Source organism: Sander lucioperca, chromosome 5 (genome assembly GCF_008315115.2).
Source record: "Sander lucioperca isolate FBNREF2018 chromosome 5, SLUC_FBN_1.2, whole genome shotgun sequence".
In the NCBI taxonomy this organism is placed as follows: domain Eukaryota; kingdom Metazoa; phylum Chordata; class Actinopteri; order Perciformes; family Percidae; genus Sander; species Sander lucioperca.
Window position 1 is genome coordinate 18,793,684 of NC_050177.1, and position 15,278 is coordinate 18,808,961.

Genomic DNA, 15,278 nt, shown 5'->3' on the forward strand with positions numbered 1-15,278 from the left:
TCAGGAAAATGTAGACATATTTTGACTTTAGAAGGAAGAAGTATTCTGCCGAGGATAGTCTTGCTGTGGTTGCTGAAATGTGACATAAGTACTAGGCTGATTAATTATAGGCTTAATCTTTGTATTTATACAGAATGTTTAAGTATTTGCATGGAGTACTTAAGTGGTAACAGGGTGCATTGGAGCCAACAACACACTGATGATATATATTTTATTAATCACTTTGCTACATTGACCAATAGGAAAATATACCAGATATTTGATGTATCCCCCTAACATCCAGAATCCAATGTTGCTGTGTTTTTTGAGCCCGTTAACGGCTTGAGTGCTGCAAGTCTTCATGAAGCTCAGCATGCTGTGACACCTGTGACCCCGACCCTCAAAGGCTCCTGTTGTGCATGTCACATACCTACCTTAAAGACCTAACATGTTTTCTGTACAGGTTGTGCCTTGGCATATACCTGACCTTTAACACCTCTGTGTATTGTTGAAGTTGCTGAGTCTAACATGCCTGGTGCATACTAAGGCATGTCTGCTGCACAGCTCTACATTGTGGAGACTAGTTTGTTGTTATCTTGTTTCACAGTCCAGATTGTTTTTAACCATCTCCCCATCTACTGTCCAGCATATCACTGGGACACATCAGACTGGATGCCCAGCACCAGGTTGTCAGACATTGAAGAGGTGCCAGGCTATGAGGCAGGGCCTAGCAGCGACGTAGCAGGCTCAGCCCCCCGTCATGGAGGAAGCACCCGTGAACTGGAGTCAGACTACTACCTGGGGGGCTATGACATTGACAGCGACTACCCCCCTCCCCATGAAGAGTTTTTGAGTCAAGACCAGCTGCCACCTCTGCTGCCCACAGCCGAGGACTATCCTGAGACCTACACGCCACTGCCTACCAACCCACCAGTCTCCACGGAGAGCACCCTGAGCTCTGGCAGCACCGGGCGTCAGCATGCCAGGCCACACTTCCACCCCAGCCAATACCTGCCTCCCCACCAGCTGCCCCTCGGGGAGGCACCCCACGGGGACTACAGCACTTCAATGAGTGGGGTAACCCCAGGAAATGGGGACACTGATGACTCTGTGTCGCTAAATATGCGACTGTCTGTTGGTGCATCATCTGCCTCAGACATGTCAGCCCCCTGTGGGCTGGATGACTCTGAACATGGCAGCGACTTTGACAGTATGGATGAACTTCGTCGAGGGGTGACCATCATCACTGACTCGCAGCAACAGACTGAGGTGTGATTGATTGACCAGCACAGGGATGCTATGGGATGTATAATGGACCAGAAGGAGCATAACATTGGAACAAATGGAAGGACATGCAAGTGGATGTTAAATGACAAATAAATGCTTCGTCAGCAATGCCAGGTACTGCTACAACCACAGACTTTAACAATGACCTTAAACAAATTTCACCTGTTTAAGTACTATCCTACCATGAAACTCTATCTAGATATGGGATTGTTGAGTTTTACCATGAACAACAAACTCAGTGTGTTGTCAGTCCTGACCCCGCTGTATACAACAATCTGAAGTGTCCCTCCCATTCCAATAGGGAGTCATTTGTAATGTGAAAAGAATGGGGTAGAGAATGTGAGTGAGAAAGAATAATCCAAAAGAGATTTACAGATGCGGTAGAAAAAAAAAAAAAGGAAAGAGACAATCATGTAAGTGAAAGGGTTGTTTGGTTCCCTGCTCCTTCACAGAAGTCCATTGGACCACTTCTTTCTAAAATAAATTACACAAATCCCCATGTTCATTTTTTCCTCCTTGGATTTGTAACTTTGTAGTGCTCCAAGCGTGTACAGACTTTGTAAAATAGTATGACCTTACTGGTAAGTATGAAACAATGTGTTGGCCACATTTACAAAAGCCATTTATTTGTTTGATGTGGAATGTGCTTGCTTTTTTCCCAAACAAATCAAGGCACAACATTTCAGCCATCATTTCCCATAGCCCAGAATGTTCAATGTGTCATTGTTCTACCAGCTTTACTTTGCGAAAACTGCTATAGTTGCTAATGCATTTTAAGGAAGGATATTTTAAGATCTATTAAAATGTATCTGCAAATACGACACAATGCTTATATTTAGTCTTTAATCCTGGGATAAATTTTTAACTCTAATATTACCCCCAAACTGTTTTAAGGTGATCAGGACTTAAGGTTTAATATGAAGATTAACTTATTGTCTTATTTCATTACCAAATGTTATCAGATTCTGATGGAAATTACCTTTACATGTTATGTATATAAATACACCCACCCACACACACACACACACACACACACACACAATGTATATTGACAATTAATAGCAAATGATTACAGTGATGATGATTACAACAGTTCATTGACAGAGGCTATCAGCAGAGAAAGAGCTTCGAATGGCCACACTGTGCACCTGTATGAACATGGTTGTATGTTACTAGTCATCTGTTAGCCACACGGCTAAGGAATGTGAAGCGTGAATGAAGCAGCTGATGCCAACCAACTACTGGAGCATTTTTATATTGTCATGTTTTTACTTAAAGTGCTCATATTATGCTTTTTGGCTTTTCCCCTTTCCTTTATTGTGTTATATACCTTATTTGTGCATGTTATAGGTTTACAAAGTGAAAAAGCCCAAAGTCCACCTCAAAGGGACTTACCATCTCCCACAGAAAACACTGTTCACGAACTGCTCCAAACAGCTCTATTGTAGTCCAGCCTTTACTTCCGTGACAAACGTGCGTCACTTTGTAACACACGTTATAATGCTCGCCTAGCTGCTAGCGTGGCACGCCTTCAAACCAAGCTAGCTTGCTTGTCAGGGCACGCCCTACTCTGCTTCTGACTGGAAAATTGTCCTTACCTAGGTACTGCGCATGTGCTACTCCCAACAAAGATGGAACAGAAGTGAGATGCCTCACTCGGTAGCTAAAACAGAGAGCTCAACACACAGGGGGTGAAAAGAGGAGCTGCAGCAATGTGCAGTACAACAAAAATGTCTTCTTTTTTTTTCTTTTTTTTTAAAGTAAACCATGTAAACCTATTCTGGTACAACCTCTAAATACAATTATGAGCCTGAAAATGAGCATAATATGAGCACTTTAAGTAAAGAATCTGAATACCTCATCTACAACTAGATAAAATAATAATAATAACATGTGATCATGTCAAAAATGTATCTTCAGTTAACAAGATAGTTAAGTAGTATTATTATAGAAATCCTAAAAATGTATTTTAGCAACCACAGCCAATCCTAGCATCATTTTGTCTGCCATGGCACAGCACCAGCTATCAACACTCCTTTCCTTACCAGCACTGCATTCCAGTGTTTTCTGTCATGTTGTTGCCATGTCATGTCTGCAGACAGAAGTCCAACCCTTATCCAGGTCACTGAGGACTTAGTTTCCATCTGGCCTCAAGGACCGACAGCCCAGCCACCTGCTTCAGATCCTCACTGTATCAGACTCTAACCTGCCTGATCCACTTGGGCAGGCAGCTCCTTCTCTCTTTTTAACAGATGTATTTGTTTGCATCTCTGTACAGTGTACATAGCTAGGTTGTTAAAATGCAGATTTTGTAGATATGAAATTGCAATCCTAAACTTCCTTTTAAGTTTTTTCTTGGCCTGTTTGATGTGAATGGGGACACTAAGTCTGTGGAATATCAATTCATTTCATCATTCCTCCTCTGCCACTGAATGCCATTTCAATATTATAGATGAGTTTTGCACAGTATTAAATCCAAACATTACATGTTGTACAAATGTTTGTTTTTTTGTGTGTGTTTTTAACAGTATGAGGAAATTTGTTTTTACATTTCTTTCATTTGGAATGTTTTGATGAATTTCTAATGTTCAAATACATTAGGCAGTGTCAACAATATGTCCCCTATCTACAGAAACTGAGTGTACAAAGTGAGTGATTTTTTAACTCTTTTTTTTTTTTAAATTCAGTGCAGAAAATAAAAAAGTTATTGCGCAGCATGTCACATGTCTTGTTTGGGGTGTGGGATGAAGTGAGGGATCATTTTAGTAATTTTAAAATTATTTAATTTATCTTCAGTGTGTATTGGCCGGATCAGATTTGTCTTGACGCAATTGCGATTCAGCCTACGCATAGCATGCACGCACACTCACAGCCACACACAACGACGAATGAGTTTCTACTACATCTATCAGTGCTACTTAGCAATGTCTCAAAAGAAGAAATTTTGGATTTTTTTTAATCGCCCAACCCCAAACACCCGAGGACTAGCGAGATTTCTCCAACTGACTCCTCATCCAGCATACCAGAAAAAGGTACAACCCCGACGATCGAGCTCGAGCAGGACAAGCTAGCTTCTGTCGTTCCCGGTGCTAGCCAACACGACCAGGCTTCTGGTGACACTAACAGCTGCAAAGAGGGAGAAAGTGCTGCTGGATTCTGCAAAGGGCCTTGTTTCAGATGCTGACTTGAGTAACCTTCAGCTTCCGCAGATGGACATTGCATCCCTAGGCCTGCAACTGAGGATGCTGGGTGGCCTCACCAAACAACAAGCATTCCACTCAGTCAAAGAACTTGCTCATATCAGTCTGCTTTGTATCAGCTCTACATCCACAAACAAGAGGGCTCTTCACCGAGGTGGAATAGCTGATCCGCTTGTGCTTCTATTTCTCAGCTCTTCACCACCTGAAAACCTGGCTCCGTAGCACTATCACTCAGAGTAGACTTTCACACATGGCACTGCTTTACGATCACGATGATCTGCATATTCAGGGTCTCATGGCAGAGTTTATCAGCCAAACTCCAGAGCGCAAATCTACGTTTGGTGTACCGAAATCATCATAAGGTAGAGACACGGTGTCTTACATTTCTGTGTCTTTTTCCTGACGCCGTGCAGGCCCAGATGGTAGCCTATATTTAGCCTAGTATGATTGTGATTTATGTATGCCAATTATAAAGAAACAAATAGTCTGTAACGTTTTAGAATTTGTCACATACTGGCGGAAAATAAATATTTTGCATAGTCTGTTACTTTGTGGCACTAAGGCCTTTTTTTGGCCGCTATGCGGTTTATGAACACTTAATCTACTAGTGGTTGTTTTAAAATAAACATACATTGTCATCTAGAAAACAGATCCTGGTGCATCGAGCTCCTTGTTTTAACAGACATTTTGATTATGCATGTATTGCTAATAATATATAATTTACATTGGTTGCACTATATAAATAACATTTTAGTTTATATGCACGCATTCACACAGATATTAGTAGGCCTATCACACAGATAGGCCTACTTTTTTCATTGCTGTTTTTTGGAGTTCGCTGTGCAGTAGGCCCTATGTTGGGATATAGTTTGTATGCACCGCCACACTTCATGGATGGGAGGGGCGAGTGAGTTTTTAAAAGGAGACAGAGGTAGAGTGGTCTGCAGAATACAGAGCCTGTGTAACATAGTATCTTTAGACTCTACTTTGACCGTGGACCCCAACAACACCCCAGCACCCCCTGCTGAAAATATCTTCCCACACTTCTCCCTAACAGGGAAAGGATACAGAGAGGATTATCAACGCCCCCTGGTGCAGATGAAGTAACACTATGCTTGTTACTGTAAGTAAAATAAAACCTTCGCGAGTAGACTGCGGTCAAGCCTGCCGACACTCAGATCTCCGTGGTCAAATCAGCCAACGCTGAAATTATAGTGCACGGTCTTAGCAAAGTTAGCAGTAAGATACCCATGGGACTACTTCCGGTTTTCAAAATAAGGTGTTAAAATGTATATATAAAGTACACATAAAAATAACATTATTGGATTATATTTTCAAGAAATAAAAACGAACATTTTTACTGTACACATTTTGAGATTTTACAAAGTCATTTTCCCACATTTCTACAAATCTGAAAGTCAAGGTGCTAAAAAACTATTTTGCTCCATAAATCAAGTCAATGACTAAATTATTTGCGTTGACATCTCTAAAAACACCAATAATTAAAATCTAACAATTTAACTGTGTGAATATGGAGGTTTTTCCAAGTAAAGTCCAACATTTTTACTGTAAAATTACTTTAATTTTGAAATTGTAGGTGCAATAAAACAACATTGCTCCATAATTCCAGGCAATGACCGATATATTTGAGTACAGGACATCACTGACTACACCCTTACTGAAAATCAAACAATTTTACTGTATAAATATGGAGATCTTTCTAAGTAAAATCCCATACTTCTACTGTTAAATGACTAAAAATCTGAAACTTGATGTGCAATAAAAAAAACTTTGCTCCATAATTCCAGGCAATGACTGATATATTTGAATACAGGACATCACTGACTGCACCCATAATGAAAATGAAACATTTTTACTGTATAATTTTGGAGATTTCTGGAAGTAAAGTCCCACATTTCTACGGTAAAATACTTGAAATCTGAAACTGGAGGAGCTATAAAAAGACTTTGCTCCATAATTCCAGACAATAACTGATATATTTGAGTACAGGACATCACTGACTGCACCCTTACTGAAAATGAAACATTTTTACTGTATAATTTTGGAGATTTTACCAAGTAAATGTCCCACATTTCTACTGGAAAATGAACTCAAATCTGAAACTTAAGGTGCTATAAAAAGACTTTGCTCTGTAATTCCAGATAATGACTGATATATTTGAGTTAAGGACATATCTGACAACACACATAGTGAAAATCAAACATTTTTACTGTACAACTTTGGATATTTCTTAAAGTACATTCACACATTTCAACAGTGAAATAGCTACATTCCTGAAACTGGAGGTGCTATAAAAATACTTTGCCCCATAATCCAGACACGTACACTGTATTTACAGCACTGTTAACTGACATAGAGGACCACTAATAGTGTAAAACAAAGACAGAGCACGTACTGTATGTGGCATTATTTTCGACACAGACAGCAATCCCAATCAACTGTCTTCGCAGCATCAAGCTGTGCTGTGTCCATCTGTAGGCACTGGACATGAAACCGTCTGTATATCACGTCTGTAAAAGGTCAATATATAACCACTTTTACTTGAAAAGAGCTTCATGCTGTCCAATATTGTTTAATATTGTTTAATATAAAAAATATTCACAAATTCAGGCCTTTAACAAGCTTTAACAAAATTTAACCAAATGTTTCATTGCAGTTGTCATAGTCATACATTTTTATTTTTATTGGTTGCTAATCTGCAAAATGATAAGTTTTACTTATTATGAACTTGTCAGCTGCTAATGAGCAAGGGAAAGTAGAGATAAAAGATATGAGAGTAGCGTGCTGCAGATAATTGCAAAAAGCAAACTTTTCTTAGAGACTGTGATGAACAAAGGAGGATAGTATTCTGGTGTAGTAGATGCCGGTGTCTATTTCTTAACCTAAATGAACAGATACGAGACCTTTATACAGTTGTGTTCAGAATAATAGCAGTGTGTTTAAAAAAAGTGAATAATGCTCAAAATCCTTAGAATAGCTTTTAATTCCATAATATCAATGCTTTGGGAACACTGCACATTCAATTCCAAATCAAAACATGACCAAAATTGATCAAGTTTGTGTTATACCTTTACAGAAAGTTAAGAAAAAGGAATATTAGGCTGTTCAAAAAATAGCAGTATTTGCATTTTTCTTTACAATCTCAAACATTTACTGTATAAACTGAAAAATGTCTCAAGGGTTTGCTTTACTTTGAATCACTGCACTAATATTTAGTTGCATAACCATTATTTCTGAGAACTGCTTCACATCTGTGTTGCATGGAGTCGACCAACTTCTGGCACCTGTGAACAGGTATTCCAGCCCAGGACGATTGAACTACATTCCACAATTCCTCTGCATTACTGGGTTTTGCCTCAGAAACAGCATTTTTGATGTCACCCCACAAGTTTTCTATGGGATTGAGGTCTGGGGATTGGGCTGGCCACTCCATAACATCAATCTTGTTCATCTGGAACCAAGACTTTGCTCGCTTACTGGTGTGTTTTGGGTGGTGATGGCGCAGTGGATATGACACATGCCTTTGGTGTGGGAGACCTGGGTTTGATTCCCACTGTGACACATTAACCCCTAACTGCTCCAGAGGCATGCAAGCTCTGATATATATAGCAATTGTAAGTCGCTTTGGATAAAAGCGTCAGCTAAATGACATGTAATGTAATGTTTTGGGGCATTTCCTCTTCAGCATAAGGCAACATGACCTCTTTAAGTATTTTGATGTATTGAAACTGATCCATGATCCCTGGTATGCGATAAATAGGCCCAACACCACAGTATGAGAAACATCCCCCTAAAATGATTTTTGCACCACCATGCTTTACTGTCTTCCCAGTGTACTGTGGCTTGAATTCAGTGCATGGGGGTCGTCAGACAAACTGTCTGAGGCCCCTAAACCCAAAAAGAACAATTTTGCTCTTATCAGTCCATAGAATGTTGCCCCATTTCTCCTTTGGCCAGTCAATGTGTTCTTTGGCAAATTTCAACCTATTCAGTACATGTCTTTTTTTCAGCAATGGGACTTTGCGGGGGCTTCTAGCTGACAGCTTTGCTTCACATAGCCTTCTTCTGATCGTAACAGTACTCACAGGTAACTTTAAGTCTTCTTTGATTTTCCTGGAGCTGATCATTGGTTGAGCCTTTGCCATTTTGGCTATTCTTTGATCCATTCAAATGGTAGTTGACCGTTTTTTCCCACGTCGTTCAGACTTTGGATGCCATTTCAAGGCATTTGAAATAATTTTGGCTGAGCAGCCTATCATTTTCTGCACTTCTTTATATGTTTTCCCCTATCCAATCAACTTTTTAATCAAAGTCCGCTATTCCTCAGAGCAATGTCTGGAACAAACCATTTTGCTGAGTATTTCAGTGTGAAATGCACTATAACCAGCATGCACAACATTTGCTTCCTTCCTTCCTTAAATATGGGCCATAATTGACACCTGTTTCTTCACAGAATCAATCACCTCACTAATTGAACACAACACTGCTATTATTTTGAACATGCGCCTTTCAATTACAGATTCAATTACACAGAATGAGCAGCATGCATGTCAAGACTGTCGGATCTGTTGGTTTTCTATGACTCTACAACACTTACTAGTAAATTATTTGCCATGTAGAAATATCACTTCTACCAAAAAAAATGATTTATGAGGTTAGTGATGTTGGACTGCTATTATTTTGAACACAACTGTACATCTTAACATCTAAAGTGTGGTGCGATAACAATCCAACAGGACATCTATATTAGTGCTGTTTTGATGGGATGGGTGTGTTGAAATGTATGCACATACTGTGTAACAGTGCATTGTACATGTAAATTACAATAAATACAAGGCTGTTTTAGCCACCTTTTCTTAATCTAAAGGGATATCGTAAAAATGTTTTACTTTCATCACAAGTATAGGCTGCCTATTTAACTTAATGTTTTTCATCATTTGATTACTCTTAAGGTGGACATTATATGCCTCAAATTTCAAAATAACTTTTTAATAACTATTATGTCTGCATTCAGTGTCACGTGCAGAGAGAGACTGGTGGACCCAAATGCAGAGAGCAGGCGAGGAGTAATGAGCACGAGGATTTATTAAACACAAAACGCAGAACAAACCAAAGGCGGTCCAAAAATGGAGCAGGCAGATAAAACTGAACAGGCTATGACGTGCTGACAGAAACAAAACCAGACACAAAACACGCAACAACAAACAATGATCCGACACCAGACAAAGAACAGCACAGGAACTAAATACACCAGGTAATGAACACTAACAACGGACAGGTGATACAAACAGGTGGAACACATCAGGGCGGGGCAGAACAATCAAACAGGCGGGAAAACAGAAAACAGGAAGTAAATAGACAAGACAAGACAGACTACAAAATAAAACAGGAAACCAAATACCAAAACCCTGACAGTACCCCCCCCCCAAGGGACAGATCCCAGATGTCCCAAAAACAGAACAAAAAGACAACCCAGGGAGGGCGGAGGGGGACCGGAGGAGGGCCAAACAGGTTAACAAACCAGTCAAGCAGGGCTAGGGAATGGAGAGGCCACTCGGGACAGGGAACAGAAGGGGCCACTTGGGACAGGGAACAGGATGGCCCCGGGACAGGGACAGAGAGGCCTCGGCAACAGGGGACAGAGAGTCACTGGGGCACAGGAAACAGAGAGTCACTGGGGCACAGGAAACAGAGAGGCCTCGGCAACAGGGGGCAGAGAGGCCTCGGCAACAGGGGACAGAGAGGCCTCGGCAACCGGGGGCAGAGAGACCACGGCAACAGGGAACTGAGAGCCGCAACGAAGGCAGAAACCTTCAGGCGGCCTGCGACGAAGGCAGAATCCCTCTGGCCACCGGCGACGAAGGCAGAATCCCTCTGGCGGCCTGCGGCGGAGGCAGAAACCTTCTGGCCACCGGCGACGAAGGCGGAATCCCTCTGGCCACCGGCGACGAAGGCAGAATCCCTCTGGCAGCCTGCGACGGAGGCAGAAACCTTCTGGCCACCGGCGACGAAGGCAGAATCTTTCAGGTGGCCGTACTGGACGTCGAGGGCACTCAGGCGGCCAGGCAGGACGTCGAGGACAGCGCCCCTCCGGGGGCCTTGCAGGTCGGCCGAGGCGGAGCCCCTTGGGAGGCTGCGCAGGTGAAGGGGCAGCTGGGCCGGAGTCAGGCGGCGGGTCAGCTGGACTGGAGTCTGGCGGCGGGTCAGCTGGACTGGAGTCTGGCGGCGGGTCAGCTGGACTGGAGTCTGGCGGCGGGTCAGCTGGACTGGAGTCTGGTGGCCAGGCAACCGGGGCAGAGGTTGACTGGGGTGCCAACAGGGCACGAGGGGCAGGAGTGGGCCTGACCGCCGACAGGGCACGAGGGGCAGGAGTGGGCCTGACCGCCGACAGGGCACGAGGGGCAGGAGTGGGCCTGACCGCCGACAGGACACGAGGGGCAGGAGTGGGTCTGACCGCCGACAGGACACGAGCGGCAGGAGTGGGCCTGACCACCACGGGCAAAGTCTCAGGGGGGCAGAACGAAGGCAAAGTCCTAGGGGTGGTCTCAAGGGCGGTCTCAGGGAAGGTCACAGGGGTGCCGGGGACCAGCAAAGTCTCAGGGGCAGTCACTGGGGAGGTCTCTGGGACGCCGGAGACCGGCAAAGCCTCAGGGGCAGTCACTGGGGAGGTCTCTGGGACGCCGGAGACCGGCAAGGCCTCTGGCTTGCCCGTAGACGTAGACTCTGGGAGAGCTGTCGACGACGTAGACTCTGGGAGGTCTGTCGACGACGTAGACTCTGGGAGGTCTGTCGACGACGTAGACTCTGGGAGGTCTGTCGACGACGTAGACTCTGGGAGGTCTGTCGACGACGTAGACTCTGGACGACTGCACGTCAGCGGCGGTTCTGGGCGGCTGCACGTCAGCGGAGGTTCTAGAAGGCTGCTAACCAGCTGGGGATCAAGGGAGCTGCTAGCCAGCCAGGGATCTGTGAGGCTGCTAGCCAGCCGGGAATCAGGGATGCTGCTAGCCAGCCGGGGTTCAGGGATGCTGCTAGCCAGCTGAAGCTCGGGGCGGCTGCTAGCCAGCCGGGAGTCCAGGATCAATGACAACCTGGGGACGCTAGGAAACTTGGGGACTCCAGGAAACTCGGGGACACTAAGAAGCTCGGGAACACTAGGAAGCTCGGGAACACTAGGAAGCTCGGGGAAGCTGGGCAGTGTTGGGACACTAGGGAGCTCGGGGACACTAGGGAGCTCGGGGAAGCTGGGCAGTGTTGGGACACTGGGCAGCTTGGGGACACTAGGCAGCTCGGGGACACTAGGGAGCTCGGGGTCACTAGGGAGCTCGGGGACACTAGGGAGCTCGGGGACACTAGGGAGCTCGGGGACACTAGGGAGCTCAGGGAGGTTGCTAGCTAGCCGGGGCTCAGGAAGGTTGCTAGCTAGCCGGGGCTCAGGAAGGTTGCTTGCTAGTCGGGGCTCAGGAAGGTTGCTTGCTAGCCGGGGCTCAGGAAGGCTACTAGCTAGCTGGGGCTCAGGAAGGCTACTAGCTAGCTGGGGCTCAGGAAGGCTACTAGCTAGCCGGGGCTCAGGAAGGCTACTAGCTAGCCAGGATTCAGGGGAGATGCTAGCTATCAGGGAATCAGGGGAGATGCTAACTAGCTGTGGCTCAGGAAGGCTACTAGCTAGCCTGGGATCAGGAAGGCTGCTAGCTAACCTGGATTCAGGGGAGACGCTAGCTCGCAGGGAATCAGGGGAGTTGCTAGCTAGCTGTGGCTCAGGGAGGTTGCTAGCTAGCCGGGGCTCAGGAAAGTTGCTAGCTAGACGGGAGTCAGGAGAGCTGCTAGCTAGCCTGGAGTCAGGAGAGCTGCTAGCTAGCCTGGAGTCAGGAGAGCTGCTAGCTAGCAGGGAATGAGGGGAGTTGCTAGCTAGCTGTGGCTCAGGGAAGTTGCTTGTTAGCCGGGGTTCAGGGAAGTAGCTAGCTAGCCTGGAGTCAGGAAAGCTGCACGCCAGCTCAGAGTCAGGAGAGCTGCACGCCAGCTCGGAGTCAGGAGAGCTGCACGCCAGCTCGGAGTCAGGAGAGCTGCCCGTCAGCCCGGAGTCAGGAGAGCTGCACGCCAGCTCGGAGTCAGGAGAGCTGCACGCCAGCTCGGAGTCAGGAGAGCTGCACGCCAGCTCGGAGTCAGGAGAGCTGCACGTCAGCCCGGAGTCAGGAGAGCTGCACGTCCGCCCGGGATCAGGAGAGCTGCACGTCAACCCAGGGTCAGGAGAGCTGCACGCCAGCCCGGGAACAGAAGGGTTGCACGTCAGCTCGGGAACAGAAGGGTTGCACGTCAGTTCAGCCTCAGAAACACCGGTCAGCTCAGGCTCAGGTACACAGGTCAGCTCAGGCTCAGGTACACAGGTCAGCTCAGGCTCAGGTACACAGGTCAGCTTACGCTCAGGTACACAGGTTAGCGCAGGCTCAGGTCCACAGGTTAGCTCAGGCTCAGAAACACAGGCCAGCTCAGGCTCAGGAACACAGGTCAGCTTAAGCTCAGGAACACAGGTCAGCTCAAGCTCAGAAACACAGGTCTGCTGAGGCTCAGGACAAAACACAGGCATGGAGACGGGGAGGCGAAACTCCCGTGCTGTGGCCTGCCAACGCACCTCCATAAGGTGCCTAGCGAAGGCGGGGTCCTCTTCATGAAGGGAGCGGTAAAACTCGATCAACAGTTCTCCATCCGAGTCCAGTGGGTGAATAACTGGTTTGAATTCTGCTGGGTCCATAGTTGGTCGGATCATTCTGTCACGTGCAGAGAGAGACTGGTGGACCCAAATGCAGAGAGCAGGCGAGGAGTAATGAGCACGAGGATTTATTAAATACCAAAAGGAGCAAACCAAAGGCGGTCCAAAAATGGAGCAGGCAGATAAAACTGAACAGGCTATGACGTGCTGACAGAAACAAAACCAGACACAAAACACGCAACAACAAACAATGATCCGACACCAGACAAAGAACAGCACAGGAACTAAATACACCAGGTAATGAACACTAACAACGGACAGGTGATACAAACAGGTGGAACACATCAGGGCGGGGCAGAACAATCAAACAGGCGGGAAAACAGAAAACAGGAAGTAAATAGACAAGACAAGACAGACAAGACAGACTACAAAATAAAACAGGAAACCAAATACCAAAACCCTGACATTCAGAGGATGCCACGGTAGGTGATGGATGAACTGCAACATCCCTGAAATGATTCTGACCAGAGATTTTTGTTGCATCTCATTCTCCATCTTTGCTTCCTGTCATCTGTCTGTTGTATTTTCAAATAAAAATGCACAATAAAAACAAAAAATTACTCAAACAATAACTTACCCAGTCAGTGATGGAAGGTCCATGGCTGGGTGTAATATTTTAGATCTCTAGTACTACAATATCACATGATAACTAAGAAATGTTCTCAGCCACCTGGGGCTTTAAGTATTTCCAGAGCGAAATGTATACGCTGCTGTGCCATCTCTCTCTTTGCTGTACCAAATGCAATTTTTGGAATTTTCGGAAAGGCCTCCATGACTGCCTTTGCCTTCTAAACAATGACACAACATGTGATGTACTTTTGATAAAAATGTTGCGATTGTAAATGCTGTAAAACAGAATTAAATCCCAAATGCTGAATTAATGGAGAGCATTCAAAAAATCTTGTATTTCAAGAAATATTAATCTTACCATGATGACAAGTACCCCACATCTATCTCCATCCTGCTGCACTGGGTGTTGCATAACACCTCCTTTCCATTTTATGTCAACCCAGTCAGTCCTGCTGAGGGAGGTCGTCCTCATTTTGAAGTACTCAGAGAATTATTTATGAGATTAATATTGTTCTATATGCACTTAGACACACACAGACACACACACACACACACACACACACACACACACACACACACACACACACACACACACGTATAAAATATAAAAAATCAACAGCATTACGTGTCAAGTTGAGAGAAGAGTTTTAGTCTTCCTTTGCGCAAAGTCTTCCTAGTAACATGCTTCTACCGTTGATCACACTGATATGTGCTTATGGTTATTTATTTATTTTAATTGTTATTCATATGTGTAGTGTACTTGTCCATTAACTAAAGCCCCAATGATGTTTTCTCAAGATCCATCCCTAGCCATGAATGCGCTGCAGCGCTCTCCAAGCTCTCCTGCCTATCCTGCTGCGAGCAGCTTGGAAGCTATCCAGCAATGTCAAGGCTTTCACAATCAGGAACTTCCAAACAATAACTGCCTTGTGTAATTATTGACTTTCCTTTTTTTATAAAAAATCAAAAATCCCTGTCGGTGTTAACTGGTTGTTGAATTTGAATCCACTGTTCTGTAGAATGATGGTCACCAAGTAACTTTTTTAAAGATACTTTTTGGCTGAATTTTTTGTTTTTGAAAAGACATGTAAAGTCCTTGAAAGAATCTTCAGCTTCCTGTCTATCACTGCACTTGTGACTTGTCCTCACTGCATTCTTACAAAGTCCCTATGACACGCTAAATTGGAAGTTTGGCTCACAGGATAAAAAAGTTTAAGACAATCTGTTAACAACATATTCCCTGAGGTTGGCATCCAGTCACTGTCAAGGCCATTGCACATGATACAGTCAGATCATTGTCATACTCACACAGTGAAACAATGACACTGAAATAATGTAGATACAATTGTGTTTTAAAGAGCAGGAGTCTCTTTCCATGTCAAGCATTACCACAACAATGTCTGAACCATCTAAACTTTTCAGACCCTGCTAAGATGAATCAGCACTCAGTGGTC

General features: G+C 44.7%; 1 protein-coding gene and 1 long non-coding RNA gene across 7 annotated transcripts in view; both read left to right on the top strand.

Annotated features, from left to right (window-relative positions):
• The window catches only part of fat3a (FAT atypical cadherin 3a), a 224,141-nt gene extending 221,825 nt beyond the window's left edge, over positions 1 to 2,316 (top strand). For 5 of the 6 annotated variants that reach the window (XM_036001132.1, XM_036001137.1, XM_036001134.1 and 2 more), the window contains 2 exons: positions 626 to 1,337; positions 1,387 to 2,316. In XM_036001132.1, the coding sequence (XP_035857025.1) occupies positions 626 to 1,254 (629 nt within the window). In that variant the 3' untranslated portion in view covers positions 1,255 to 1,337; positions 1,387 to 2,316. Of the gene's footprint in view, positions 1 to 625; positions 1,363 to 1,386 lie in introns of all 6 variants that reach the window. The other variant, XM_036001133.1, reaches the window with a different exon arrangement.
• A 751-nt stretch (positions 2,317 to 3,067) lies between these two features.
• LOC118495028 lies at positions 3,068 to 15,204 on the top strand. Its single transcript, XR_004897316.1, has 3 exons — positions 3,068 to 3,343; positions 5,700 to 5,705; positions 15,191 to 15,204. It is a non-coding gene; the product is annotated as an uncharacterized LOC118495028 (long non-coding RNA).
• Positions 15,205 to 15,278: the final 74 nt, after the last annotated feature.